The sequence below is a fragment of the Mandrillus leucophaeus genome, unplaced genomic scaffold (genome assembly GCF_000951045.1).
Source record: "Mandrillus leucophaeus isolate KB7577 unplaced genomic scaffold, Mleu.le_1.0 Scaffold260, whole genome shotgun sequence".
In the NCBI taxonomy this organism is placed as follows: Eukaryota; Metazoa; Chordata; class Mammalia; order Primates; family Cercopithecidae; genus Mandrillus; species Mandrillus leucophaeus.
The window spans coordinates 1,610,026-1,626,540 of record NW_012102699.1 but is presented as its reverse complement, the minus strand read 5'-3'; the positions used below and the strand labels follow the sequence as shown (position 1 = coordinate 1,626,540).

Here is a 16,515-nt window from a genome sequence, read left to right as displayed (position 1 = left end):
CCACCTTACCCCCAGCCACCCACCCTGCAGTAGCTGGGAGTACAGTTGCACCCCACCAGGCCTGGCTAATTTTCTTACATTTTTTTGTAGAGGCAGGGTCTCACTATGTTACCCAGGCTGGTCTCCAGGTCTCAAGGAATCCTCCTGCCTTGGCCTTCCAGAGTGCTGGGATTACAGGCGGGAGGCACTGCACATGGACAGTTTTTTCTATAAAGTGAATTTTGTCCAACTACTAAAAATCTGAGTAAATTTTACTTTCTTTCCTCTTTAGATCACAAATCGGGACAAACCGCTGTCATTTGGTATTTCCCTTCAAAATCTCAGCATGCAGGTATTTTGTTTATACAAGAATCCTAACCATATTTAATTGTGCAATCTAGTTAATTAAACTACTGCTCTTTGTATATGCCAGCATCAGAAATAGGTGTCTATGTAGAACGGGTGCAGAAAGGACCTTGATTGGATTGGAATCAAGGGTATGTAGATTCATATTTCAAAAAATGGTTGAAAATCAAATTCAGAAATATGAGGTCCTATTATTATTGGTAATTATGATGTTAGATACTTTTGCTTACTCATTTCCAAGTTTGTAATGAGTAAGTACCAAATACAAGTAATAAATATTCATATCTGAAACTTCTATAAGCCTTGAAAAACATTAATCATCAGTTTTTCTCAGTATCATTATTAATATTGTAGCATAGTGTTTTCCTGTTTAATTTTTGAAATCAAGGAATTTTAAAAATATAAGAGCACATAGAGAATTTTGAAACTTGCTTGCCTCCAGAATGGATGGCTGTTAAATTAAGAGCCTGTTAACATAACCTATTTGCTGAAAGTCTTAAATATTTTTATAGGAATAAGCTGTTTTGGATAAAGTTTGAATCCCTTTTGTTCTCTACTTCCACCCACCCCTCATTCCCCAGAGATAAATATCCTAAGTTTTAAAACTTTTTTATAATAAATCTATTAAAAATGTAGGATTTTAAAAGTTTACACACGTTTTATGTGACTCTTCTATAAGTTCCTTTTTGCACTTTCCAGTGTTTTTGACGTTTATCTGTGTTGCCACACGTAACAAAATTCAGTTTAACTGCTGTATCATATTTCATTACATTATTTTATTTGTTACATCTATTAGGTTTTGTGTATGATTTCTTTTTTATTATTATTTTAAAATTGAGCAGCCTCCCAAGCCAGGGCAGGCTCAGAGAGACTCCACAAATTCTTTTTAAAATGTGGCCCCACTGCAAGGAAGAAAGAAAAAATGGCCTCCAAAAAGTTATTCAAATACTATCATTAAGTTGAAAAATAAGAATGGACAATTAGCCATTGGATTGGGCAGTGTGAAGGTCATTGGTAGCCATGATAACAGTGGTTACTTATCATCACCTTTAGAAACTTGTCTGCCAGCCTAGACCTATTCAGTTAGAAACTCTAGGATTTGGATGCAGCAATCTGTGTTTTACAAAGCCCGCTAGGTCAGGGTTCCTGGGCTGCAGAACGGGAGGTAAGGAGCATTACCGCCTGAGCTCTGTCAGGTCAGAGGTGGCATTCGATTCTCATAGGATCCTTGCAAACCTTATTGTGAACTGCGCATGCCAGGGATCTAGGTTGTGCCCCTGATGGAAAAGTTATCTTCCATGAAACTGGTCCTTGGTGCCAAAAAGGTTGAGGACCACTGCTCTTGGTACCAAAAAGGTTGGGGATCCTAATGCATGCTAAACTTTGAGAACTACTATTCTAATTATTCATTCAGTTCTCCACATAGAAATGAAAACCATCTTTCTAAAATAAAGATCTGATCACTTTGTTCCTCTCAGTGGTTTTTCATTGCTCTTAGTTTTGTCCTTAAACAACTTATAAACTCTTTTTAAACTGACCTCAGGCAATATACCTGGTTTTACCTTTTTTCTCTGTTTTGCATTATATTCTCTCGCATACTGAGCTACTTCAGTTGCCGGAATGTGTCCTATATTTGTGTACCTTTGGGCTCTGCCTGATGTGAATCATATTCCTTGTCTACCTTAGAATCAATAATTTTTAGTTACATGTTCTATATTAGGTTATATATAACATCTCTTTATCCATCACACCCCTGAATTGGACGCTCCTGCCATGTCCTCTCAATGAACTGTGTGTTTAACTTCTACTGTGGCACTTACCTGTTGGAAATTGCCTGTTTCTTTGTTTGCTTTTCTGACCTGCAATGAGCTCCTTCCTTGAAAGCAGATACTTTACTGTGGTCAGTTAGTATTTTTTGATGGAGTGATATGTCTTTAAAGGCATTTTCATAGGACATTGGTCTAGGGTATGATAGATAGTGATTTATCACTCTGCCATTTCAAATGGAATGACCTTTTTACTGCCATTCTTTTTTTTCCTTTTCAGACAACTGATCAATACTGGGTTCCATGTTTACATGATGAAACTGAGAAACTAGTTCGTAAGGTAAATAAATACTGTATTTGACAACTCATGGACTTAAGAGAATTTTGGAAAGCCAAATGATAATATATAGATAAGGATGTATGTAAATTGTGCTTATTTGTTTAACTCTGTGATATGGCTCACTTACTTATTTGAGACTTCTAAAAATAGTATATGTTAAAAATTCTAAGAAAATGAGACATCTAATAAATTTTATTTTCAGTTAATCCGATTGGATAACCTTTTTGCCTATTGGAATGTGAAGTCTCAGATGTTTTATCTTAATGATTATGATGACTCCTTGGTAAGTAAATTTTTTTGATATGCATGTATATATTTGTTGGTGTCATATTTTGACTGAGGTTTAATTCATTGTCATTTATCTAACATACTGTAGTCAGTATTTTTTCTAGGCACAATCAATCTATTAGCAGAATTTACAGATACAGGTGAAGATGTATGTAACTATGCACAAGCATGAATACATACCCCCATCTCTCTTTTTTTTTTTTTTTTTGGAGACAGGGTCTGCTCTGTTGCCCAGGCTGAAGTGCAGTGGCACGATTATAGCTCACTGCAGCTTCTAACTCTTGGGCTCAAGCGATCCTCCTTCCTGCCTCAGCCTCTTGAGTAGCGAGAACTATAGGCACATGCCACAATGCCCAGCTAATATTCTAATTTTTTGGTAGAGACAAGGTCTCACTTTTTGTTGCCCAAGTTTGTCTCAAACTCCTGGCCTCAAGCAATCCTCCCAGCTCAGCCTTCCAAAGTGTTGGGATTACAGGTGTGAGCCACTGCGTCCAGTGATACCTGCAAATCTAAATAGTTCTTAGAACATCCTTTTATAAGAGTAGTTTGGTGAGATATTGTTTAACTACTACCTTAATATTTTGCCATAGCTAAGTCCTCCTAAGTTTGAATTGTTTTTTAGAATTGTTTTAAAACATTTTTCTTTTGCAGATAATAGGATTTTTTAGGATAAAGACATATTAGCATGAATATGGCTAGGCGTGGTTGCGCACGCCTGTAATCCCAGCACTTTGGGAGGCCGAGGCGGGTGAATCACTTGAGGTTAGGAGTTCAAGACCAGCATAGCCAAAGTGTTAAAATACAAAAAATACAAAAATTAGCCAGACACAGTGCTGCATGCCTGTAATCCCAGCCACTTAGGAGGCTGAGGCAGGAGAATCACATGAGCCCATGAGACAGGGGTTGTAGGGAGCTGAGATTGTGCCACTGCACTCCAGCCTAGGCAACAGAGGGAGATTCCGTCTCAAAAAAAGACATATTGGCATGAATATAAATAAAAGCAATTTGTCTCTTAATAGGACGACTTGAGGAATGGCATTGTCAATGAAAATATTGTTCCAGAAGGTTATGATTTTGGTAAGTACATTTTATAAGATAAAAAAAGTAGTTAAAGTAATTGGTATAAATTTTAAATTAACATTGTTGCTATCACTGTGCTAGTTCATATTAAATTTCCTTCTATATAGTTAAATGTATTTATAATGTATATGCAAAACCAAATAATATTATATTTTTTATTAACATATATTTCATTGTTATGAAGCTTTTGACTATATTTCAAAACTGTAGGGAAAATTGTCCAACAAAAGATGTTAACAAATTATGATAAACCTCTAAGGATTATTCAATAAGTATTAGGGTAATATTTATAAAGACATTTCAAAATGGCAAATGTAATTTAATAAGGCTAGCTAGTACAGCCTTTCTAAAAATAGTAAGATCATGCTACATTTAAAATTTTTTTGATTTGTACTTTTCTGTGTTTTCCAAATTTTCTAAAATGAGCATGCATTACTTTTCCAATCAGAAATGAATTACTAAAACAGAAAGAAAAAATCAGTGCTGTTTCTCAGCTTCCCGAGTAGCTGGGACTACAGGCAAACACCACCACGCCTAGCTAATTTCTTTTGTATTAGTAGAGACGGGGTTTCACCATGTTGCCCAGGCTGGTCTCGAACTCCTGAGTTCAGGCAATCTGCCTGCCTCAGCCTCCCAAAATGCTAGGATTACAGGTGTAAGCCACCTGGGAACCCGGGAGGTAGAGGTTGCAATGAGCCGAGATCGTGCCCCTGCGCTCCAGCCTGGGTGACAGAGCGAGACTCCGTCTCTACAAAAACAACAAAAAAAGTGCTGTTTCTTCTACCATGAGGGCACTTAATAAAAGTTGGTGATGGATAACTTGATTCTTGAATCTGCATGTCTGATGTCATTAACTGTAGAATATCCTTCCTGAAAGTATTTCCTTTCTTGGCTCAGTGATACTTTTCTGTCTGTATTATATACCTTCATGATTACTCAAGTGACTTTTTTTGTGCCCACTCTTAAAATAATTATTTTTATTGGTTTGAATTTGGTTTCATTTTCTTGATTCTCTTCTTATAGGACATATTCAGAGCAGATGAGTTATCTGTGTTTATGATTTTCAGATCCATTATGGTAAAGTCGACTGAGTTCTTCTTTGCCCTGAAATCATTTCCTGCTGTATCAGAGTTCAATGAGGGGAGAGAAAGTACTGAGTAATTTGAAGAGAACAAATGTAATATAAAGAATTACTAAGTATAAGAGGAGACTGGAGTAACAAGGGACTGTCTCATAAAAATGCTAAAGAATATAGACAGAAGAAACATCCCCTACCCTAGGGCTAGAATGGGGTGCCCAAAAGAGAATGTCCCCCTACCTCAGGACTGAGTTGTAGACCTTGTTGGAGGACATAGTGTGGCTTATTGAATGGCAGGAAATTCTCTGTGGTGCTGTGCCAGCAAAACCTGTTGGTACTTCACTCTCTGGAACTTTCTGGAAATCTACCTCTAGGGAGCCTCATGGAGGGGTATCTCTCTGAATGCACTCCAGTACAAAACTGCCTTAGCAAGGTGCTGGGGGAAGTTTTTGGCATCTGGCTGCTTCTAGCTGCCATGTACTACAAAAGGCCAGTGCTGAAGAACTCCATGCTGGAGGAACAAGACACTGCAGAAGCTGCCGGTTCTGTAGGAGCTGAGTGTGAGAGAAGCCATGTTCGTGCAGGAGCCTATTGAGTGAACATACTGAAACAGGCAGCATAACTCTTTCCTCCTGCAGTGTCTCTCCAGTGTCCTCTGCTGATAAAGCTTAACATTATGCCAGCTGGAAAAATAAAAAAAAATTTTTTTTTTCTCTACATTCTCTGCCTTCAAAAGAAACATATTTAAAGACCCCCAAATCATTTTTCAGAGCAGGCTATGAAGGAGATGTTTGGAGCTCAGAAGTAATAAATTGGTAACTGGCATACCTGTTGGAGAGGGAAGGGGGAATGAAGGTTTTCTTTTTGTTTATTTTTATATTTAATCGGGAAGATGACAGCTTGTTTATAGGCTGAGATGGGAATGATCCAGTAGAACATGACAAATTGATGATGCAGGAGAAACGGGGGACAGTTTCTGGATTGATACAGGTGAAAGAGAATGGTGTCTAGTACGCAAGTGGAGAGATTTGCTGCAGATAGGAGCGTAGCTAGTTTATTTATATGATAGAGTTTAGTTGTGAGAGAAGTCCTCATACTGAGTAGATGAGTAGATATGGTGATAAGAGTTGATGGAAATTCTCCTCTGAGCTCTTCAATTAAAAAATAAGTATCTGAGGTGTGTTAGGGTTCTCTCGAGGGACAGAACTAATAGGACAGCTGTATATATAAAGATGAGTTTATTATTAGTATTCACTCACATGATCACAAGGTGAGATCCCTTAATAGGCCATCTGCAAGCTGAGGAGCAAGGAAGCCAGTCCAAGTCCCAAAGCTGAAGAATTTGGAGTTTGAGAAGAAGAATTTGAATGTTTGAGAGCGGGAAGCATCCAGCACAGGAGAAAGATGTAGGTTCAGAGGCTAAGCCAGTCTAGTCTTTCCATGTTCTTCTGCCTGCTTTTATTCTGGCCACGCTGGCAGCTGATTAGATTGCACCCACCCAGATTGAGGGTGGGTCTGCCCTTCCCAGTCCACTGACTCAAATGTTAATCTCCTTTGACAACGCCGTCACAGACACACCCAGGAACGATACTTGCATCTTTCAATACAATTGAGTTGACAGTCAATATTAACCATTACATGGGGTGTTGGAGGTTTTTGGAGGGAAAAGAGAGGATGAAATAGGAATGCTAGGGGAGTGAGAGAGAGAATTGACTGGGGCAATATTCTCAAAGTGTGGTTCAAACTAGCAGCATCATTTAGACATGCAGATTTCTAGGGCCTTTCCCAGACCTCCTGAATCAGAACCTCTGGAGGTGAAGCTCAGCATTTAATGTTTTTGTATTTAATTTTTTATTTATATAAAATTGTGGAGTACAGTCTTTACATGGATCTATTGCATAGTAGTGAAGTCTAGGCTTTCAGTGTATCCATCACCTGAATAATGTACATTGTACCCATTAAGTAATTTCTTATCATCTACCCCTCTCCCATTTCTCTACCTTTCTGAGTCTCCAGTGACTGTCATTCCATGCTCTGTGTCCGTATATACACATTATTTAGCTCCCACTTACAAGTGAGAACATGCAGTATTTGTTGTTCTGTTTCTGCATTGTTTCACTTAAGATAATGACCTCTAGTTCCATCCATGTTGCTGCAAAAAATGTGATTTTCTTCTTTTTTTGGCTGAAAAGTATTCTGTGATGTTTATGTACCACATTTTCTTTGTCTGGTTACCTGTTGATGGACACTTTGGTTGCTGCCATATCTTTGCTATTGTGAATAGTGCTGTGGTAAACATATAAGCGCTTTTTTTTTTTTTTTTTTTTGGATATAATGATTTCTTTTCTTTCGGGTAGATACCCAGGAGTGGAATTGCTGGATCGAATAGTAGTTCTGTTTTTAGTTCTTTGAGAAATATCCATACTGTTTTCCACAGAGGTTGTACTGATTTACATTCCCACCAACAGTAATCCCTTTTCTCCACATCCTCACCAAAATCTGTCATTTTTTTGTCTTTTTAATAAAAAAGACATTGTGGTTTTAATTTTCATTTCTTGGATGATGAGTGATGTTGAGCAATTTTTCATATGCATGTTGGCCATTTGTATATCTTCTTTTGAAAAATGTCTATTTATGTTCTTTGCCGACTTTTTTTGTTTGTTTTTGAGATGGAGTCTCACTCTGTCTCCCAGACTGGAGTGCAGTGGTGCAGTCTTGGTTCACTGCAAGCTCCGCCTCCCGGGTTTACGCCATTCTCCTGCCTCAGCCTCCCGAGTAGCTGGGACTACAGGCGCCCACCACCAAGCCCAGCTACTTTTTTGTACTTTTAATAGAGATGGGATTTCACCATGTTAGCCAGGATGGTCTTGATCTCCTGACCTCATGATCTGCCTACCTTGGCCTCCCAAAGTGCTGGGATTACATGCATGAGCCACCGTGCACAGCCCCTTGCCCACTTTTTAATGGAGTTGAGTTTTTTGTTGTTGCTGTTTGAGTTTCTTGTAAACTCTGGATATTAGTCCCCTGTATGATTGATGGATAGTTTGCAGCTATTTTCTCCCATTGTACAGTTTGATGTTTTAATAATCTCTCCAGGTGATTCTAATGAATACTGAAGTTTGAGACCCACTCAGGTAGAATAGGGTTCAAACCATACTTTGAGAACATTGCCTTTTTTTGGGGGGCGGGGGAAAGGGACATGTAGTAAGTTAAATATTTTACATTTTGCCGTCCATATACAGGTCCTGACACATTCCTCTTTGTTTCTTTTAAACAACTCTAGAAGTGTATGAAGCATTTTTGGCTCACTGGCTCTACAAAAATAGGCTGTAGCATGGATTTGGATGATTCTTGGACTCAAGAACTGCTGTGTGATTGCTCAGCAGCATTAAGGATGCACTTGAGATTTATGACATTAAAGTGAGACCCAGCAGTATGTTTTTACCCCCGACCGTGTTCAGCTCCTTAGGGGCACTGTGGAGTTAAGCAGGTTACTCCACACTGACGAAGTGAGAGGTTAAGGAGTCTATGCAAAGGAATGATTAAAATAACTGATGATGGAACTTCAGTAGCGTGGGGATGGACTGAGGATGTGAAGCAGAGGTGTAGGGCAGAGAAAAAGGTTGGAGGATCAATGAATTGTAGGTCCAGGGTAGCATCTATCACCATCACCAGCCACTAGATTTATTTATTGCTTTTTTTTTTTTTTTTTTCCAGTGTAAGAAGGAATACAGAAGAAAGAACAATATCTTTAAGCATTTGTTTATATTCAAACATATTCTTGAATGTTTAATGTTTAAGAAATTAAATGTTAGTCTGTATCGATGATTAAAATAAAAGGAATATATCATCTTTATATACAAATTAGCTTATAATTTAGTGATGGGTCTTTGTCTAGATTCTGCTATTATTGGTTTTCCTCTGAGTGGTTCTTATTCTTTTTGGCACCAAACACAAAGAATTGAGAGGAATTTATCTTAGATTATGGGTTGAGCCAAGCAGGTAATCCTGGGCAAACTTTCCCTTTCATTTCTCTCCTTTTACCAATTAAAAGGAAGAACACAGATGGATCTAGAGAAGCTGATCAGAAATTCAGAAATTATATAATGGAAACCAGTGTTAATCCTCTTAGCATTTCTAATGTTCATTCATTCTATAAAACTGTGTACTTGTATTAAAACTATTTTTTTGAATTTTTTTTCTTAAAATGTTTCTGCTTTTAAGTGTCATATTGGTGTTTTGAAGGGGAGTTCAATTTGCCTTTATTGTATTTATGGAAGACAGTGAATTGTAAGTAGGAAAAAGATAAAGAATCTTCACTAATTAAGGAACAGTTCATCTGACTGAACCATGGCAGTGTGAACATCTGGGAATTGTAGAAAGGGTATAAAATAAATGGAAATCAATGTTTTCAACTTCATCACTTTACTGTCTTGAGACTTTGGAAATATAACTCAGTTTTATTTTTTTTTCCATTTGTATTGTTTTTCAGTGTTTCGTCCCATATCTGCTAATGCCAAACTTGTGATGAATCGCCGATCTGATTTTGACTTTTCTGCCCCCAAAATAAGCTTGGATGTTGAGTTACATAACATAGCAATTGAATTTAATAAACCACAGGTGATTTTCTTTAATACAATTTTCAGCTGTGAATTATTGTTTGATGAAAGCAAAACTAAGATTTTAAATGTTTCACTAAAATTCATGATGTTATATGGTAACATTTCCCTAAAAAGTCAGTAATGTAACTTTTATCTTCAGCAATTGAACAAAAAAATGTGATACATTTAAGAGCTTTAATTTTCCATTCTTTAGTATTTCAGTATTATGGAGCTTCTTGAATCAGTTGATATGATGACACAAAATATGCCATATAGGAAGTTCAGACCTGACGTGCCTCTTCACCACCATGCCAGAGAATGGTAAAATGCCTTGAGTTTTTTTTTTTTTTTTTTTTTTTTTAGATTTTAAAAATATGACATACAGATAAATTTCTCGACTTCAAGAGTAATCTTTAAAATATACCATTTTTAAGGTCTGATACAAACCATAATTGATTTATAGCTAGAAATGTATGTAGCCGCTTTAGCTTATTGAGTTAATGAAACTGATTTAAGGGATTCTTCCTAACACAGTTTACAACTTGAGATACTTAATAGATGGGTCAGTATATTTAGAACTATTACAAAAACAAATCCTGGTTTGTTTTCTTGCATTTTCTCTCCCCAACCCCGACCTCAACTCCCCTATCAGATACACTGAACCAATATTATTAAACCTGTATTTTAAAACCTAAAAATGTTATGGAGTCTATGCAAGATAATCCCATTTTAAAACTCAAAAGTCTTGTTATTCCAGTTTTTAAGCTATTCCCTAGTTTCTAGAAGTTACAATTACTCTTTCAGTTGACTATTTCAGTTATTATTCAGATGACTAAATGTTATTTGCCAATTAATGCCTTAATAGTTCTTCTGTAGAACCATATTTAACAAAATGGAATGATTTTGCTTATTTTCACTTAAGAAAAAGGAAAGATTAATATTAAATGGATTATTGATGCAAACAGGGTTGGGTAAAAAGGAAGTACTCAGATAATATATCATTTTCCTAATCTTTGTATTATAGTTATGTATGTTGTTAGAGTGTCAATTACGTTTCATACTGTTGACTTGAGGGTGTTAAATGTTTTTGTTTTTTTAACTAGGTGGGCTTATGCTATACATGGTGTTCTTGAAGTAAATGTTTGCCCCAGGTTACGGATGTGGTCATGGAAGCATATTAGAAAACACAGGGGAAAAATGAAGCAATATAAAGAACTGTATAAAAAAAAGTTAACAAGTAAGAAGCCACCTGGTGAACTTCTCGTGTCTTTGGAGGTTAGCATTTAAAAATAAATTATTGAATGTTTTATACTACATAACTCCTTATTGGTCTTCAGTGACTAATACTCCCTACCTTTCACTCCAATTTTTATTGACCTTTTCATCTCTTTTACTTAGACTTTTTTGTACTTCTGTTCTGAACTTCAGCTGGATAATACAAGATTTGTTGAAATTCTCCTGTGAGCTTTTGAAATTTGAGATTATTCTCAAACTGAAGGAATTTGGGTTCATGCAAATAGTAACTTGAAACCTCTATTGATTATGTCATTTTTAACCTCGAAAGTCTAAATAGTGTTTGCTACATTGATTCCAACTTCTGTGTGTTGATTTCAAAGCCTTTTATGTGTCACCACTGCATTTTTCCCCTGTGTTACCATCTGACTATGCACTAATTTAATGTTTCCTGTCCTCTGTATATTTAATGCTCATTCTTATAGCCACACCTGTGCTCATAAATGCTACCTGCCTTTGTCTCTCTACCCACTCAATTCTGCTCATCCCTGAAGTTCTACTTAAGTCTTAGTGCTTGCATGAACATCTCTGAAGTTTCTGCTTATACAGAGCCCTTTTTCTCTTAATTTTTGTGGTATTTCTAGTCTCTACCAGTAATTTTACATTTAATTGTCTATCTTGAGATATTATTTTTGTATTAATCTTGTCTTAGCATTATGACATGTTTCAAGAGGGACTGTTTTACAAATTGGTGAACTATAGTTACAGAGATTAAGGGAAGTTAGTCTCTTGAAGTTAATATAAACATTCTGAATCCAGAATGAATTTCTAAATCATAGATTAGATTGAGTTTTACTTTTATTTTCAATGTGGGAGACTTTCTGAAGACCTAGGGCTATTAGGAATGCCTGGGCTTAGAGTCTTTTGGGGGATGGGTTCAGGTTTTCTTAGTCTTGAATCGTAACCTGAATCCTCCAAGTCTGGATAGGAGAACCCTGAATAAATTATTCTGAAATAATAGTAGGTTGTAGTTACTTCTCTTGGGGGAAAAATAGTTTGAGCATGAAATTCTCAAAAGTAATTATGGGTATGTAAAGATAGCTATGATGAAAGATTTAGCTAATCTCAGCTTATTTCAATAGCTATGACAACTATGAAAAGTGTTAAGTATTAAAAACAAGTTTTAAGTGTGTCTGGGTCTACTTGAAATATAGGCATACTTTGCTTTATTGTGCTTTGCTTTTGTACAAATTGTGTTTTTTACAAATTGAAGGTTTGTGGCAACCCCGTGTCTAGCAAATCTGTCAGCGCCATTTTTCCAATAGCATTTATTCATGTCTGTGTGTCACATTTTGGTAATTCCCAAAATATTTCAAACTCTTTCATTATTATTATATCTGTTACGATGATCTGTGATCAGTGATCTTTGCTGTTACTGTTGTAACTGTTTTCAGGTGCCACAAACTGCATTCATGTAAGACAGCCGTTAAGTTAAGTTTAGACTAAAAAGCTGCATCCCTACATATTTTAAGTTCAGCCAAAAGGTTTCTCTGTACGCCATGAACTATAGCTTAAATGGAAGTGTAAACAGACTCTAGTCTACTCTTGTGCCAATCACCAAGTTTTGGCCAATCACATGTGGCCAGTTGTTCAAACCGTGTTCAAATAAGGTGAACACTAAGCTACAACCAAACCAGCTGTTTCTGTACGTTGCTTCCATTTTCTCTATGTCACTTTCCTTTTTCTGTCCATAAATCTTCTTCCATTGCGTGGCTACACCAGAGTCTCTGAGCCTCTTCTGGCTCTGGAGGCTGCCCACTTTGTGAATTGTTCATTGTTCAATTAAACTCTTAAATTTAATTCTGCTGAAGTTTTTATTCTAACACAGCAAACTTAATAAATGTTGTGCGTGTTCTGACTGTTCTACTGACTGGCTGTTTTCCTGACTCCCTCTCCTTGGGCCTCCTTATTCCCTGAGATAAAATAGTGAAATTAGGCCGATTAATAAGCCTACAAAGGACACTAAGTGTTCAAATATAAGGAAGAATCATACGTCTCTCACTTTAAATTGAAAGCTGGAAATTATTAAGCTTAGTGAGGAAGGCATGTTGAAAGCAGAGACAGGCCAAAAGCTAGGCTGCTTGTGCCCAATGGTTAGCTGAGTCCTGAAGAAAATTGAAAGTGCTGTTCCAGGGAACACATGAATGATAAGAAAGTGGCACAGCCTGTTTACTGACGTGGAGAATATTTTAGTGGTCTAGATAGATGAAATCAGCTACAGCATTCCTCTAAGCCTTATCCAGTGCAAGGCCCTAAACATATTCTCTTCAATACCATAAAGACTGAGAGAGGTGAGGAAGCTGCAGAAGAAAAGTTTGAAGATAGCAGAGATTGGTTCCTGAAGTTTAAGGGAAGAAGCTGTCTCTATAACATAAAAGTGTAAAGTGAAGAAGAAAGTGCTGATGGAGAAGCTGCAGCAAGTGATCCTGAAGATCTAGCTAAGATCGTTGATGAAGGTGGCTGTATTAAACAGATTTTCAGTATGGATGAAACAGCCTTTTACTGGGAGAGGATGCCATCTGAACTCTCATACCATGAGTGAATAAGTTAATGCCTGGCCTCAAAGCTTCAAAGGACAGGCTGACTCCCTTGCTAGGTGCTGATGTAGCTAGTGACTTCAGGTTGAAGCCAGTGCTTCTTTGCCATTCTGAAAATCCTAGGGCCCTTAAGAATATGCTAACTCTGTTCTGCCTATGCTCTATACAAGGAACAGCAAAGCCTGAATGACACCGTATCTGTTTACAACATTTTAAACCTAAGCTCAGGCCTACTGCTCAGTAAAAAATATTTTTTTCAAAATGTTATTGCTAATAGACAATGCACCTAGTCACCAAACCTCTGATAGAGAAATACAAGGAGATGAATGTTGTTTTCATGCCTACTAACACTACATCTGTTCTGCCACCAATGGATTGAAGAGTAATTTTAATTTTCAAGTCTTACTATTTAAGAAGTACATTTTGTAAGGGGATAGCTGCCTTATGAAATAGGTAGTTATTCCTCTGATGGATCTGGGCAAAGTAAATTGAAAACCTTCTGGAAAGGATTTGCCATTCTATATGCCATTAAGAATATTTGTGAATCATGGGTGGAGGTCAAAATGTGAACATTGACAGGTGTTTGGAAGTTGATTCCAAACCTCATGGAAGACCTTGAGAGGCTCAAGATTTCGGTGGAGAAAGTCACGCAGATGTGGTGGAAATACCAAGAGAACTAGAAGTGGAGCCTGAAGATATGACTAAATTGCTACAAACTCATGGTAAAACTTTAACCAATGAGGAGTTGCTTCTTATAGAAGAACAAATAAAGTGGTTTCTTGAGATGAAATATACTCCTGGTGAAGATGAGAACATTGTTGAAATGACAATTAGAAATTTACAGAAAATTAGTTGATAAAGCAGCAGTGTGGTTTGAGAGGATTGACTTCAATTTTGAAGGAAATTCTGTAAGTAAAATGCTATCAAACAGCATTGTATGCTACAGAGAAATCATTTGTGAAGAGTCAATTGATGGGGCAAACTTCCGTTAAGAAATTGTAATAGCCACCCCAACCTTCAGCAGTCACCACCCTGATGAGTCAGCAGCTATCAACATTGAGGCAAGATCCTCCACCAGCAAAAGATTACAACTTATTGTTATTGATGGCTCAGATGACTGTTAGCATTTTTTAGCAATAAAAATTTAGCAATAAATTTTTAAAGTATTTTAAAATTAAGGTATTTATTTTTTCTTAAGACAATGTCATTGTACCCTTAATAGATTACAATGTAGTATGAACATAACTTTTTTTTTTTTTTTTTTGAGACGGAGTCTTACTCGGTCGCCCAGGCTGGAGTGCAGTGGCTGGATCTCAGCTCACTGCAAGCTCTGCCTCCCGGGTTTACTCCATTCTCCTGCCTCAGCCTCCCGAGTAGCTGGGACTACAGGCGCCCGTCACCTCGCCCGGCTAGATTTTTGTATTTTTTAATAGAGACGGGGTTTCACCATGTTAGCCAGGATGGTCTTGATCTCCTGACCTCGTGATCCACCCGTCTCGGCCTCCCAAAATGCTGGGATTACAGGCTTGAGCCACCGTGCCCAGCTGAACATAACTTTTATATGGACTGGAAAACCAAAACATTTGTCTGACTCTTGCCTTACTGTGGTGGTCTGGAACTGAATCTGCAATATCTCTGAGGTATGCCTGTATCTTAATGATAACATACAGGCTGTACACGTAATATGAAGGATTTATGATTATATATCTATGTGTAGTTTTTTTTGAGACAGGGTCTCACTTTGTCACCCAGGTTGGAGTGCAGTGGCACCACGACCCCTCAGACTTAAGCTGTCCTCTCATCTCAGCCTCCTACGTAGCTGGGACTACAGGCATGTGCCACCATGTTTAGCTAATTTTTATATGTTTTGTAGAGGTTTTGCCATGTTGCCCAGGCTGGTCTGGAACTCCTGGGTTCAAGTGATTCGCCTGCCTCAGCCTCCCAGAGTGTTGGGAATACAGGCATGAGCCACTGTGCTTGGCCTTGTAATTATATTTTTAGTTGAAAATGTCGCTAATATGTTTACCCTTATCTGTAGTTTAAACCCAAATAAAATCATTTTAAACAATGCATGTACATATTTTAATATGTGTTTATTACTTGAAGAGTTTGGAACTCTTTTATGCATAATATGTATGATTTCATTTTTCAAAATATTACTCTCTAATTTACTAATTTCCATGCTGATATGTGTTCAAGCATTGCTTCCAAGAATTTAACATATGTATTATATTGATGAGTGTTCTGTTGTTTGCTTCCTATTATATCTTTTCTTTAGTGCAGCAGTTTGATAGATTATGTGCTTATTAAGTTATTTATGTAAAGTTATTTTTGTAAAGTTAACACATTTTTGTTTATATTTTTCAGGAGTTGGAAAAAACCTTGGATGTCCTTAATATAACTATAGCTAGACAGCAGGCAGAAGTTGAGGTAATTCTTGGCTTTTCAATTAGTAAAAATAATTTTAAATTCCATATAGATATGACAGATGTGATATTATTAATCTTGTACTGTAACATACTGTTTCCAAAAGATGGTTCAGTTTGATTTTTAGTATTGTAAGAAAATTATTTAATATTTTTTGGCACATCCATTTAAATCAGACAGCTTTCTATGGGAAAAAGTCTTTCTAAATAATTGGGCTTTTCAAATATTCAGTTATGAAGGTTAAAAGCCAATTTATTTTTTTTCAATCATCATTTCTTATGGGATGGTGGAAAAACTACGTGGTACTCCTAAATTCTTATGTTTGACTAATGTTGCAGTTACTGTGTTCTGTTGTTAATATGTGTATTGTTTACATTCATTTTGCTCAAGAAGATAAGTTCTCAGAATGTCTTGCTTATATTTGTTTCAGTTGCTAAAGGATAATATGTCATTTATTTGAAAATTTGTTCATTTTAGGTAAAGAAAGCTGGATACAAAATTTACAAAGAAGGAGTAAAAGATCCAGAGGATAATAAAGGGTGGTTTAGCTGGCTATGGTCTTGGTCAGAACAAAATACTAATGAACAACAACCAGATGTTAAACCTGGAAGTATGTCCATTTCATTTTATAGCATAATCACTGGGTGTCAAAATAAAGTTTTGCCATTTTTGCCTAATTAAAGTAAATAGACATTGAAGTATATTTATGTAATTATATATAAAGTTATTACAAATAAAACTATTAAAACATTGAAAATGT

At 36.7% G+C, this 16,515-nt stretch overlaps 1 protein-coding gene across 4 annotated transcripts in view; it reads left to right on the top strand.

Annotated features, from left to right (window-relative positions):
* VPS13A (vacuolar protein sorting 13 homolog A (S. cerevisiae)) overlaps positions 1–16,515 on the top strand; it is a 256,563-nt gene that overhangs the window by 36,173 nt on the left and 203,875 nt on the right. For all 4 annotated transcript variants that reach the window (XM_011984082.1, XM_011984081.1, XM_011984083.1 and 1 more), the window contains exons 7-15: positions 272–331; positions 2,392–2,451; positions 2,654–2,734; positions 3,759–3,816; positions 9,390–9,517; positions 9,713–9,819; positions 10,602–10,773; positions 15,696–15,758; positions 16,233–16,365. In XM_011984082.1, the coding sequence (XP_011839472.1) occupies positions 272–331; positions 2,392–2,451; positions 2,654–2,734; positions 3,759–3,816; positions 9,390–9,517; positions 9,713–9,819; positions 10,602–10,773; positions 15,696–15,758; positions 16,233–16,365 (862 nt within the window). The remainder of the gene's footprint in view (positions 1–271; positions 332–2,391; positions 2,452–2,653; positions 2,735–3,758; positions 3,817–9,389; positions 9,518–9,712; positions 9,820–10,601; positions 10,774–15,695; positions 15,759–16,232; positions 16,366–16,515) is intronic.